This window comes from Peromyscus californicus, unplaced genomic scaffold (assembly GCF_007827085.1).
Source record: "Peromyscus californicus insignis strain IS unplaced genomic scaffold, ASM782708v3 Scaffold_19__1_contigs__length_69161282, whole genome shotgun sequence".
In the NCBI taxonomy this organism is placed as follows: domain Eukaryota; kingdom Metazoa; phylum Chordata; class Mammalia; order Rodentia; family Cricetidae; genus Peromyscus; species Peromyscus californicus.
Genome location: NW_026294491.1, coordinates 27,923,990 through 27,937,581, shown reverse-complemented (window position 1 = coordinate 27,937,581; position 13,592 = coordinate 27,923,990). Strand labels below are relative to the sequence as shown.

General features: G+C 51.7%; 1 protein-coding gene across 2 annotated transcripts in view; it reads right to left on the bottom strand.

The window, feature by feature from the left end:
- Nucleotides 1-13,592, bottom strand: part of Edar (ectodysplasin A receptor) — an 81,789-nt gene that overhangs the window by 25,497 nt on the left and 42,700 nt on the right. For both annotated transcript variants that reach the window (XM_052744954.1, XM_052744955.1), the window contains exons 2-4: nt 6,138-6,206; nt 5,420-5,542; nt 4,572-4,753 (exon numbers count right to left, since the gene is read on the bottom strand). In XM_052744954.1, the coding sequence (XP_052600914.1) occupies nt 4,572-4,753; nt 5,420-5,542; nt 6,138-6,188 (356 nt within the window). In that variant the 5' untranslated portion in view covers nt 6,189-6,206. The remainder of the gene's footprint in view (nt 1-4,571; nt 4,754-5,419; nt 5,543-6,137; nt 6,207-13,592) is intronic.

The window sequence follows — 13,592 nt, the reverse complement described above, 5'->3', positions numbered from 1 at the left end:
CTGCTTTATTGGTAAAGACGGGGGTCTCTCACTGAGCCGGGTGCTCATTGCTTCAACTAGGTGGGCTGGCTAGTGAGCTCCAGAGATCCCCCTGTCTATGTGATCCCTGTCACCACTTCCGGCCTTTATGTGAATGTTGGGGATCTGAATTCAGATCTTCATGCCTGTACAGCAGACACTGACAGAGCCATCCTTCCAGCCCAGGGAACATTTTTAAATGTAGGTTTTTCTTCCAGGACTAACCTGACCTAACCTCAAAGTTTGTACTTGGAGTTCTGCATACAGCTGAGTGGAGAATGTTGGCCTGTCTTCTTCCATCTGAAGTAAAGTGTTCATGTAGGCATCTGTGGTCCAGCTAGCGTCAAGACCATCTATCTTTCTGCAAAGATGCAATCCCTTACTCTTTGATCCATATTTTGATTTTTCTCTACAAAAGTTCCTGGACTTACCATGAGGTTGTATTCTGGTAAGTTCGGTGTAAGTTAAAGAAATCGTTAAATAGAAAATGCATTCCATACACTCAACCCCACGCTAGCTGGTGGAGCTGCTTGCAGTGTTCTCAGAACATGCACGTTTTGCCTATAATTGGGCTGCATCATCTAACACAAAGCTTGCTTTGTAATAAAGCTTGTCTCATGCAGTGCTCTGGAAGTGGAAGACAGTGATGCATGGGGCTCACCATTAACTGAGCTAATCCGAACTGAAGTGATGTTTCTCTTTTATGAGTAGAAACATCATAATGGAGAAAAATGCTAAGCTGAGCCATTGACAGCTGGGGACAACCTGAAGGATTCTCCTTCTCTCTTCTGTTCTTCCTGGCCTAAGTTGTCTAGCTCGGGGCAAAATTCAGTTTAAACAAGGATTCGAGAGTCTTCTCTTCAGACTGACTTCCTCTAAGTCGGTAGGAATTGCTTTCCCCAGCAGATTCCCCTTTCCTGGGACCTAGGCTTGTGGTGGATGCTCTGGGTCCTGAGATGCTCGTGACTTGCAGAAGTCTGCGACCTGCAGAGTCCTTTCTCCAGCCTCCTGTGTAAAGGCTGCAGCAGGTACCCAGGGGCAGGGGATGCCAGAGCAGGGGAGGTTATGAAATCTAGCCCCTTCCCTCTTGCCTTCTCCCTGCCTCCTGCCGTCTCCCACACAGACAGGAAAGCCCCATACGGTGCTATTGTTCAGTGAGTGTCTGGGCCACATGTGCGTACAGAACTGAGAATGGGAGCCAGCACCTGCCAAACCACAGGAGAGGAGAGGGCCAGCCCGCAGCCTTAAAAAGACAAACACCAGGTAAATCTACATCCTGGCTCATAACCACAGGGGTTCATGGAGCTAATCGGTCCAGCCTGCCAAAATGCCCCATAGTCCTCTGTGCCGGCATGAGAGCCTCGTTGTGTTCTGTCAATTTAGGGCGTGTAACAGGAAGTGGGTCCTGCCCCTCTGGAGCTTGGGTAGTAGTTCTAAGGTCGCAGTCCTTGGGGACTAGGGGTAAAGTGGAGGCTTTTTGTTCAGTGGCTTCAGGGTCAGGAATGCTTGATTTAGCAGATATATCTCACTGCAAGCCAAAGGGGGAACTGACTGCCCAGTTGCCACATCTGGGGAGTGATATGCAGCACCCTGAGATGGGGGTGGACATGTGCCCCTCCCTCGCTTAGGGGGTGCTCCAGCCTCAATCTGTCCCAAGTGCTGAAGATAAAGTTACTATTCCAGGAACAGAGAGAGAAGTACTCAAGACGTCAGAGCCCAGAACGGGCTTCTGGAACCCACGTGGCCCCACCATTCATTCTACAAAGGGCGTCTGCTTGTAGCCTCCTAGAGGCAGGGGGCTCACTACCGTTATTAAATATCTTTGGAGACTGGATACTTTCTGGTAAATCCTGGGACCAGGCAAGTTGTCTTCATGGCTCTTCGAGCCGGTTCTCAAGTGCTGGCTGGCATCTGCCTTTGAGCAGTGCAGTCACTGCATGGTCCCAGGCTTGTCTAGTTTAGCTAGAAAGCCTCTTCTCTGTGGCTCTCATGGGCAGCGAAGCCGGCTGCATACAGTCACTGCCCCCTTTGGATAATCTGGACAGAACAGCTGCTCCCATGGACCCCTGGTGTGGCAGTCACAGGCTCACCTTTAGCCACTTGAGAGCCAGATGTGTGGGTTGGGGAGCCTCGCCCCGCACTGGCCCATACTCCCTGCACTGTGAAGCTGCCTCATAGATCCCATATGGACAGCCCAACCAATGCTCAACACTCACCTTGAGTGTTACACCTCTCCAACCATCCACGTGGGAGAGTTTGGTCTGGATGTCCTATGGCACTGGGTTCTACACATCTGACCTCTACCTGTCTCCCATCCCCACCAAATGTGTCTTCCCCCTGTATTCTGCGTCTGAACATGTGGCACCACCCATCCATGCTAGCACAGGGAGGGCAGACACCAATGAGTCTTCTCCACCTTGTGCCTCCATCTAGCTGCTGGGCAGTTCTTAGACTCTCACCGCCCCCAGTGCCTCTGTCCCAGTTCCCCCTGCTCTCCATATTGTTCTTGCTCCCTAGGTTCCAGGGTCTTCCCTACTCAGCCACTTCCCCTGTTGCCATCAACAGGATCCTGCTGACACTGAGCCCTGCTGCGCCCTTCCCTGACTTGGCATTCTGAGTGGGGACCTACATCAGTTACAAGCTGAGGGCCCAAGTCTTCCGTGCTGGTTGCTAGAACATCTCTACCTGCCTCCACCTGCCTCTAGTGGCTTCATATCTCCCAGCATGAACTCCTTACTGTTCCATGGGAACCAGAGGACCAGGCCCTGTCAGATGCTTGCCGCCTTCAGGGAAAATAAATAATGCAAAAATAAATAATGCATCTGTTACGAGACTAGAAACAGGTTTACACAGAAGGTTCCTTCCCTCCAAAGGAAGCATGATGGGATGGGTGTGTCTGACACAGGGGCCCCCAGGCATTCTGTGTTTCTTTGTGGATCACACCTTTGAACCAAGAAAAAAAAATCTGAAGCCAATTAATTAATGAATCAATCAAAATCAAATTCTAGGAACTGTGTAAGCTACTAGAGACCAGTTCTGTCTACCATCAGATCTCACTGAGTGTCCCTCACTCAGAGGCAAACCCAGGGTCTGCACCGACCAGTCCCCTCCATGGTGCTTATGCAGCTGTGTGGGGATACACCTGTTCTGCTTCTAACGCTGTTGTTCCTTTTGGGGGAGTCCCACAAAACCGTAACCACAACAACTATGCGAGCAGAAAAAAACTTATTTTTTTCCTCATCTTTTCGAAGGGAATAGTCCACTCCCCTCCCCATTTATAGCCCTCTGCTTTTTTACACGTCGAAGGATAAGGTTACATGCTGAGGTCCTACTGTTTCATAGATTCACTCGACACATACATTTGAATCATGCTTTGAGTCAGGGACCTGAGCGTTGGATTACCTAGCAAATATTTGGATACCTGAGTCTGTGGCTCAGGAGGTGGCCTGAGCTTAAGACAGAACACCGGGAAACCGCGGTGGGAGTCTGTCACCAGCAGAGAGACAGGTGGTGACAGAAGCTGTGAAATAGTTGTTTCTACAATGAAACTGAACTCGTGTGTGTGTGTGTGTGTGTGTGTGTGTGTGTGTGTGTGTGTGTGTGTGGTGAAGAGTGAATTCACAGCTCACTTATGCTTATGTTGGAGATGCCTTTCTGACATTTCTGTACTATGTCTTTCTCATAAGGCAATGTTCATGTCTGGTGTTAGCTCCACTCTCCCCACCCCAGACCTGCCACATCATGGCCATCAGCACGATCCGGTCGACCATCACCTTCACGACCACCATCTCTGTCACCTCCTGAACCCACACCTGTACCACCACCACCACCACCACCACCACCACCACCACCACCACCACCACCACCACCACCACCACCACCACCACTTCCATCCCCTCCCCCGCCTCCCACCATGCTTTCCCCCTTCATTGGTAGTCTAGCAAAACATGATGTTTTGTGGCCACTAGGGGGAGGCAGCAGCAACCGCTGGGGCTTAAAATTGATTAGGTCTCCAGATAGGAATTTCCTGAGTCCAGGCAGAATTTGCTAATGCGTTCTATCGGGAAAACAGAAAGATTTTTTTTATCTTTTTGTCTTTCAGATCAGTTACATTCTCACTCTGCGTTTTGAGGGGCAGACCTATATACCCCAGCAGTGTGGGAAGCACAGACATCAGAGAGACTCATGCTTTTTACTCACAGCTTTCCCAGAATACTGACAATAATATCTTCCTGTGAATGTTAGACTTTTTTCTCCCTCCGAAATGCTTCACATGTATTGTTTCATTGTGAGTGTTTGGCTGGTATGTTTTACATAGGCAGTCAGGCTACGCTGTGATGCTGCATGCCCCCTTATCAGCCACAAATACAGCACCTGAAGGGTGCTGGTCCATGAGTCGCGACAGGACTCACCATCCTATTATTATCCCCAGTAGGCGGTGACAAAGGGTAGGGCATGACACTTCGTGAAGGCCCGCTGTGCCTATGGGGTTCTGATCTCGGGGGTCCTTGCTCCTCACCGTTCAGCGGTCAGCCCCGCAGCAGCACACTTACCCAGGGAGACAGGGGCCACACTCGGCGTCGTTTTCCATGTCCCCTGGTGTCAGCACGGTGGCCCGGAAGAAGCCCTCACAGTCCTTGTGGCGCCTGCATATCTGGTAACCTCCTTTGGAGAACTTCTCTGCGGGGCAGGGCACACAGCCATAGTCGTCATCTTTGGTGCCGTATCCGCAGGACTGGCCGGGGAGGCAGAGGATATGAGAACACGTCAAGTGACTACAGAGGCCGGCACAGTGGCATGCGGGCTGGGTCCAGCCTCGGCTGCCCCTCCTACAGTAATTGCCGTCCGTCCTGATTTCCTTGGCTCTTTCTCTAAGCTTGCTCCTCTCCTCTACCATCTGAGGCTAAGTGACAGCCTCCTGCCTCAGATGAGGTCCTTTAAATAGGTCCACTGGCTTTCCCCGGGGTGCCTCACTAGTTTCCTCAGAACGCTGCAAGGACCCCAGATACTGTTGCTCCAGACATTTCTCTGGTGCTTCACAGAGCATGTGTGTTTAGCCTTTCCACAGAAGGGCCCCCCACCCCACCCCCTGGCTCTCAGAATTGATGCACTGTTCCTGGAGAGCATTTCCCCCCATACTTCCAATTCAGACTGTCAGCCCAACAAGGCAGGATGGGACACTTCTGCAAGAATTCAGAATGCCTGAGAAATACGCTGGAGTGTGCACAGCTGGAGAGGGCACAGCTGGAGAGGGCACAGCTGGCGAGGGCACTGTGCTCTGCAGCTCCTACCACTCAGCCCTGATGAATACACCTTGGTGACCTCAGTGACAGTTTAGGAGGCTGGTGCTGGGAGCACACCCCCACCTCCCCAGAGCTCAGGGACACAGGCCGGTCCTTACCATGTAGGGCTCCTCCCCTGGCCTGCAGGGAGGACACTGGTGGCACAGCCCCGTAGTCTGGTTGTGGTATTCATTCTCGCCACAGCTGGATTCCTCTGCCTTGGCTGAGCACATCAGAGACACCTGCCACAGAAAGGGGTGCTTGGCCTCCACACCTCCTCAAGGTGCCGTTGGTATGTGGGGACAGTCCCCAGAGAGCCCAAGGTTGCCCACCCCCCGCCGCCGCCCCCTCCCATCCACAGCCATCCTTACAATCCCTTCCTCCGATCCTGCCGTCCAAACTCATCCTCTTCCCACACCATTCTAAGCCTTGGATTCTTTTAAAGTCATGAAGGAGGCATACCTTCCCTTGAGTCTCTAGACATCTAGGGGCTGGTCCTTTGGTCTTGTGGTGTCCCAACCCCCACCGCCAGGAGGGACTCAAGGGGGCAGGAACTTCCTGATCTTTTTTTAGCTTTGGGCCCATCACACAGGCTAACACATCACTGAAAAGCATTGAGAGACATTTCTATCTACAAGGCCCGTGAAGAGAGCGCCTGGTAAATGGTCCAGTTAGAACTGGGGTGCTGTTGTCCTCCTCCTCTCCTGACAGCTGGGTGTAGGAGGCTGTAAAGGGCGTTCTGAGGTGGTACAGCTAGTGAGGGTTGAGGCCTGAGGGAAGGGCCCTGCAGGTGCTGAAGTCCATACACAGTCAGGGCAGGCCCTCAGAACAACTTACCACCAGCACCGGAAGCCAGGACATCCACCTGCAGTCCCCCATGTGGGCCATGATCTCCCGGAAGCGTACCTGAAAGACACACTGCGTCTGTATCAGGTGCTCCAGCTGCCTTCATCTTCATCGTGTCTCAGTGGATGAAGGTGACTTCCAGCAGACAGCACGGGGAAGGGCACACCCCAAAGAATGGGGTCTATTCTTTCTCAATCTGGGGGTCACGACCCCTCTGGGGGTCCAAATATCAGCTATCCCACATATCAGATACTTACATTACGATTCATAACAGTAGCGAAATTACAGTTATGAAGTAGCAACGAAATAATTGTAGGGGTCACCACCACAGGAGGAACTGTATTGAAGGGTCGCAGTATGAAGAAGGTTGAGAACCACCAGAATAGACAGGCACTAAGCTAAGCTTCAGGCTGATGACCCTGAAGACAGCTCGTGTACCCTAACCAGCATCACACTATGCCCTAGAAAGACCCCCCAGAGGGAAGGCTGAGCAAATGGGGCCTGCTGTTAAGCTGGGAGCTGGGGGCTAGCGTTTACCATGCTCTTCAGTCTAAAGAGCAGTCTTGTGCGAGCTTTAACTATGAGGTAACCTGGGCTGCCTGTTGAGAGCCGGGACAAGAAGAATCTTGGGGTCTAGTGCATCCCCTTTGCTCTCACAGCCCACTGGAAGGGTCTTCCCTTTCTTTGGGAAGTCACTAGAGGAGATGAGTGAGATAATGCAGTTCAGCTACCTAATTTTATAATTGAAACGACTGAAGGGCGGAGAGGTTATGTGACTTGTCCAAGGTCATACAACTATTTAATGTATAGAGGATACCATAGTGCAGGGATTCACATGCCTTCACCAACTACTGCGTTAGTACACTGCTCTGCCATAGTGTTACCTGTTCACCTTTTCACTATGAACTGCGACTTGTGTTCCCAGGCCAAGCTATTTTACCTGGGAGTATGAGTATTAATCACCCTACATGTTAGCAAGAGACGATGTGCTCGTGGGAGCTGCTGGACTCCCCGGGTGCTCTACTGTGACCACCATATTAGCATTGGGGGGGGGTAAATTAATGACAAACAGCACATTCTCTGGGAGGTAGAGGATGCTAGGAACCTTCTAGAATCCAGTGCTGACTTAAGCCTCACATCAAACTGATCCCTCAGGGACCCCCTAGATCTTTTATCCCACGTTCTCTTGTCCTTATGGTTGGTCATGGGAATCAGTAATTTTCAATAGCACACACAAGAGTGCTGGGTAAGGAGGCTCAAAGCAGATGTGGTACCTGGAAACCGCCTCCCTCTGTTCCCCTACCCTCTCCTCTTTCCTCTTCCTTGTAGGAATATTCTAAAGACACTGAGAAAAGCAGCCAAAGGGTTGTTGGTGTATTGAAAATAAGTTTCAGAAGGAGAGGGGAGCTGGGCTAGCTGGGCAGGGCCAGGGAGGCCTTGAGCATTTGGACTTTCGGCCCCTACGTTTCGATCCCAGCAGATTTAAAGTCCTGTTCGGTCTGGGTTCTAGAATTAGAGTGCACATTTAGGAGAGAAACATCCAAGGTGTAACCAGGCAGAGAAGAGGCAGGTAGGGTCCGTATCTGATGAGCTTGGAACTTATAGCTTTCAGGGCCTGTTTTCTTCCTGAGCAGTCCTGTCCAGCCTTTCTGCCTCCTCCCCCATGGAGCAATAAGTTTTCACACTCCTGTGTAAGGATGGTGAGTGGGATTCTGAGAGGTCACTCTTATTTATCACCACAATAAACAACAGAATTCTGGGCTGGGGGTGTAGCTCAGTGGTTAAGTACCCCCACCCCACACCTGCATGTGTGAATCCCCGGGTTTGGCCTCCAGCCCTAGGACAAGAATACAGGTGCTTCAGTTCCCTGGAGCACCACGCAGGGCTCAACTGTCCACAGCTGAGTGTCAAAGACTTCATACAGAAGACCTCCCTGGCTGTGACTGTGACGATGTCCGTATGCACAAGAGTGGGGTCTGAGTAATACCCTCGCCTTACATCAGAAATTGGTTTTGGTGGGAAGGAAAGGAGTGTAGAGGCAGCCATGGACCAAGGCTTAGAGTGGATGGTTTCATTCCACTCTGTGAACTTTGTGATGAGAAAAAGTTCACAGAGCTATTTCACTCTGGGGAGAAGTGTGTTTCCTAAAGCTGTCTGAGGACGGGCATTCTACAAGAGTCTGGGGAGGCCTGGCTAGGGTCACTGGCGAGGCCTTGAGGGACAGGATCTGGGTCTTCTATGGGCTCAGGTACCTCAAGGTTGCCTCACACATCACTGCTGTGTATGGGTGGCCTGCCAGAAATGGCCAGGCTTCCAGACTCTTTTGCATCTCAGTCCTGTGAGGCAAGATGAAAGTACCCAGGTTGTCCTCAATTGTGAACTTGTTGGGTGTTTTCCTTCTGGCAAGGAGCAAGCTGGGGCAGGCAGCAGGGGAGGCAGGGAGACCCAGCCTATAGGCTTGAGAGGATGGATACAGTCCTAACGGGTGGGGTGGGGTTGAGGCAGCAGAGGTCAGAAAGGAGACTTCGTACACACACACACACACACACACACACACACACACACACACACACACGCCTGCCTTAGGCCCATAGCTCTGACCTTACTTCGGGACAGTGGGTTTAGCAGGGATGCCTTTCCATCGTGACTGTGGATAGGGCCAGAGGCTCTGGGTACTGGAGGCCTTCCAAGAGGCATATTAATGGTTTCTAATTTAATTGATGTCTAATTATAGCAGATTCTTGGAAGCTTCCCTGAAACACGGGGAGGGGCTGGGCCTGCACACTTTGGTGTCAGGCTAGAGCATTTAGTGAAAGGCTCATTAGAGATATGCCCAGTAAAACTAGGGTCAAAAGGAAAAGAAATAGACCAGGGTAAACAAAAAGCTAGCAACATCTTTAGGGCTTTGCTCGCTTATCCTGGAAGGTGTAAGGTCTGGGTGGGAAGGATGGCCCTGTGGTCAGTGCTCTCCTTCTGAACATCAAGAGTGCAGATGGAGGTCAGCCCAGCTGGGAGGAAATGGGGCTCACTTGCCCCCAGCTGTGACCTCCCATCACTCTGGGGAGTCCCAGTTCCCCACACTGATAAAGGAGCAAGGGCGAGGAGCCGAGAAAGGTGCCTTCCACCTGGGAGGCCCACGGCTGGGCTGGTAATGGTTGCAGCATCTCCTCCCATCTACCTGCAAGCAATGCTGATGTTTAACCGGCCTAATGGGTCAGACGGTCAATGACCCAGGTCAGGGTCCTGCAAACTGCACCCACTGGTAAATCACCAGCCCCCATCAGGCTGTCACCATAGCCCGTTGGCGGTCAGCTGCGCTGGCCTGTTGCCCGATGTCTGGAACACTTTTCATAGTCCAGCAGAGACCTTGGGCCCAGGCAGAGCACACGAGCCAGGCCTGCTGTCGTCCTGGGCAGGAGGGACTGTCACTAGCTGCTCACTTCCTCCCTATTCTCTGCGTCTCTGCTGTCTGCCATGCCCATCTCCACACAGTCCCCACCTGGAGTGACAGCATGACCAGCTGTAGTAATGCCAGCTCACGATCCAGCGCAACAGCAAACCCCAGACTTCATTTTTTTTTTTTTTTGGTTTTTCGAGACAGGGTTTCTCTGTGTAGCTTTGCGCCTTTCCTGGGACTCACTTGGTAGCCCAGGCTGGCCTCGAACTCACAAAGATCCGCCTGGCTCTGCAGACTTCATTTTTATCCCCTCTGCTCGAGGTGGGCTCAGTTCTTACCTTCGTTCTCTAGGTCAGGAAATGGAGGTGCCCAGAGGCTAAACCACCTGCCTGAGGTATGACTGTCCCTTGTTTTCAGTCCCTCTCTTTTATTTAGTTACAGCCCTGGGCTGGAACAGTGGGACCTATTTCATGATTTGTCCCTGTGACGTCCCACAGGCTGGGTCTGCACGGTTCCTGTCAGAGGAGCCCATGAAAGGCGGTGAAGAAGAGGTCTCCCCTGACCTTGAACTCAGCCCCCTGTCCTCACCCCTCAGCCTAACTTGGGAATTTCTGCACGTGGTCTCCTTTCCTCTTCGGTGCTCTGTAGCCAACGTTGGAATGGTGTGACCTTAGAGAACCCGGGCCGAAGAGGGTCTTCTGGGCACAAATGTACCTGGTACAAAGACCTCATGGTCAGGAGAAGAGGGATTCTCCTGTCTGCATTTTCTTCCCTTTAGCTGGAGGTAGAAAAGCTAAACAGACCCCCCTCATCTGCCTAAACCTGGGAACAGCATCACGGCTGTGTACTGTAGATGTCTGGAACCAAGGACTAACATTCATAATTAACTCATGGCCCAAACAAACAGTTGGGCTTCTGTCAAGGCCCTCTCTCCCCAGGAGGCCTAAATTGCACTGAGAAACAGTAGCTAAAACTTCTATGTGCCTGGCAGGGGACAGGAAGGTTCAGGTGGCTCTTGAGACATTTGTGGTTCATCAAGGCTGGGGGCCACAGTAGAGACAGGTCAACTCTTGAGAGTTGTTTCATCCATTCAAAATATTTCTGAAGTGTTCCGTCTTGACTGTACTCTGGGCTACAGGATGGGACCAATTCCTACCCTCCAGGCAATACTTCAGGGGTCAGGTGGTTATCTACAGTTTGGAGACTAGAGGTCCATGACAAGGCTACAGTAGAGGGGCCCTGTTGATTCACAGGGTCTGTTCCTTTGGTGCTGTTCCCAATGCTGACCAGGGATGCCTGAGAACCCTTGGGGCAGAGCTGGGAAAAGGTGCACATTTAGCTTGTAGCAGCCGGTGCCCTGCCCATCCTCAGAGACCCATGTCCCACTCCTGTGGAGAGTGAGACAGGTGGAGACCTACCTAAGTCTTACAGGGCCAGGTAAAGTTAGCTTGGAAAGGGTATCCTAGGAAAAGGGTCTGAGGCATCTTGAAAGCCTTGGTGTGAGGGATTGCAGTGGGGATCTCTCAGGAGCCACTGACGGGAAAGCTGAGTGGGAGATAGATGAAGGCAGGAAGGTTGCTGCGGGCTTGCATTAAGTGTCTCTGTGTCCGTGACTTTGGCTTCACTGTGAAGAAACGCCTGACAGACACATTCTGGGGAGGAAAAGTTCATTTTGGCTTATGGTTTCAGAGGATTCAGTCCATCGAGGTAGCAGGGCTGTGGCAGGATGGAGCAACTCCGTGAGAACCAGAGTCACACTTGCTGGCTTTCTCTTCCTTCCCTTTGGTCCTACCCCAGCCTATGGGGTGATACTGGCTACATGCAGGGAATGTCTCTTCTGTGGTTAATGCTTTTCTGGGGATGCCCTCAGACACACTGATGAGTGTGCTTCACGATCCCCTTCTCAACCCCTAAGTTGACAATCAAGATTACCCATTGTCTTAGGGTTTCTATTGCTGCAATAAAGCACCATGATCAAAAGCAATGTAAGGAGAGAGTTATTTCACCCTATGAGTCTCACGTCACACTCCATCACTGAGGGAAGTCAAGGCAGGACGTCAGAGCAAGAACCTGGAGGCAGGAGCTGATGCAGAGGCTGGGGAAGGAGTGCTGCTTACTGGCCTGCTCTCCAAGGTTTGCTCAGCCTGCTTTCTTATAGAACCCAGGACCACTAGCCCAGGAATGACACCACACTCTGTGGGATAAGCCCTCCCACATCCATCATTGATCAAGATATTACTCCACAGACTTGCCTACAGACTAATCTTATTGAGGCTTTTCTCAATTGTGGCTCCCTCTTCTCAGACAACTCAAGCTTGTGTCAAGTTGACATAAAATTGGACAGCATATCCAGGAAAGAAATAGATGTTATAATGTGACCCACCACACACACACACACACACACACACACACACACACACACACACACACACACAACAAGAGTTTTAGGAGAAACAGTATTGCAAGCAAAGTACTCTGGTATATGCTGTCCCTTTTTGGGGTTCTATTAAAAAAACATGGTTGCAGCCCAGGAAGTTGACTTCATGACCTGTTGCTAAGCCCTGGTTTGGGATCTGAAAAACATAGGCTCTGAGGAGGGAAAACCATGAGGGGAGAGCAGTGGTGGCTAGACCTCGGGTAGGCTGGGGAGCCAGGCCTGGACAGGGTGAGTCTGGACTAACAGAGATGCTAGAGACAAGAACAGGGAGTCACTGGCCAAGCTCCGGGATGAGGGTGCAGAAGCCACTGGGTAGGACACAGAGGCATGGGAGAAATCCCTCAAGAGGTGGCTAGGCAGCTGCTGTATGAAACAAACACCAGAAACAGATCTGAGAGTGCAGCTGGGGGCTGTCACCAGCGCTGAAGGCACCCTGGGGGTCTGATGGGGAAGTCATGGTGCATCCCTGAGGTCTGTCCTGTCTGTTCACTCTTCACAACAGCCCTGCTTAGACCTTGGGGATGGGGCAGAGAATGAAAGAGAGAGGTATTCATCCCCATGAGCTCCTTGTCTCATGATGAACTGCCCCGGGCTGGATACACTGTAGTCACTTGCTTTGTCCCCAGGACCCCATGGAGAAGGCCAAGGTCAAGTACACAGGACAGCACACCCCTTCTCATAGGAGACTGATGGCAGGACAGGTGGTGTGAACAGGGAAGGTGGTGTGAACAGGGAGAGTGCCAGCCTCTCAGGCTGGGAACAAGGGGTTGAGTTCCTTAGTGTGAGCCGCGAGGCGATGCCTGGGAGTCGGCACCATCAGCACAGAGCCTTTTCTCCAGTCAGCCTGGATGTTCAGACAAGGCATAAGCACAGGCCAGCTCAGGTCCCAGGGGACCCACATTGGTGTTCTAGACTTTGCTGCTCCAGCTGGAGCCCCGCCCCGCATTGCATTGTCAGCGTTTCCGGCTCAGACCTGTTGTTTGGGGGGGGCGGTCTGCATTTCCCCCACATCTGCTGCTTCTGAGCACATTGATGTGTGAAGTGCTGTCTGAGTGATCTCCTGGGAGCACGGTGCGGGGTGGGAGGAGGAACTTAATGTTTAGCTAAGGTTGACTCTTCCCAAGAACACAGGAAGACAGACTGCTGGGTCTCTCTCCACTTAACGGCTGCCGGCCAAGAGCATCTTTGTTCTATATTCTGCGGTTTCATTAATTTTGTTCATCCACACATATATCCATCCATGTTTCTGTACAGTGGCGATAAAACTGTATGTATAGCTGTCTTACACACCCTGGGAACAGAGGAAGCTAGGGTTCCTGTCTGGAGAAATGCACCAAACACCAGATTATGTAAGAGTTTAGGCACATTGTCCCAAGTCCTCTCCTCAGACGCTGTGTCTTGCCTGGGCAGTTTGCCTCTGTTCTCTGAGGGTGGCTATCCCCCCTGCTAGTCGCTATCACCTGGACAGTCCGGTCTCTGGGGCTTCATGTCCTTCTGGTCTGCTGAACCACCTTTGAATGAGGAGGGGCTACCTATGGGCTTATTTCCTACAAAGAGGGCACCACCTTGGGCACATCCTATCCCACATCTGTCGACTGAAACAATGTAGCCC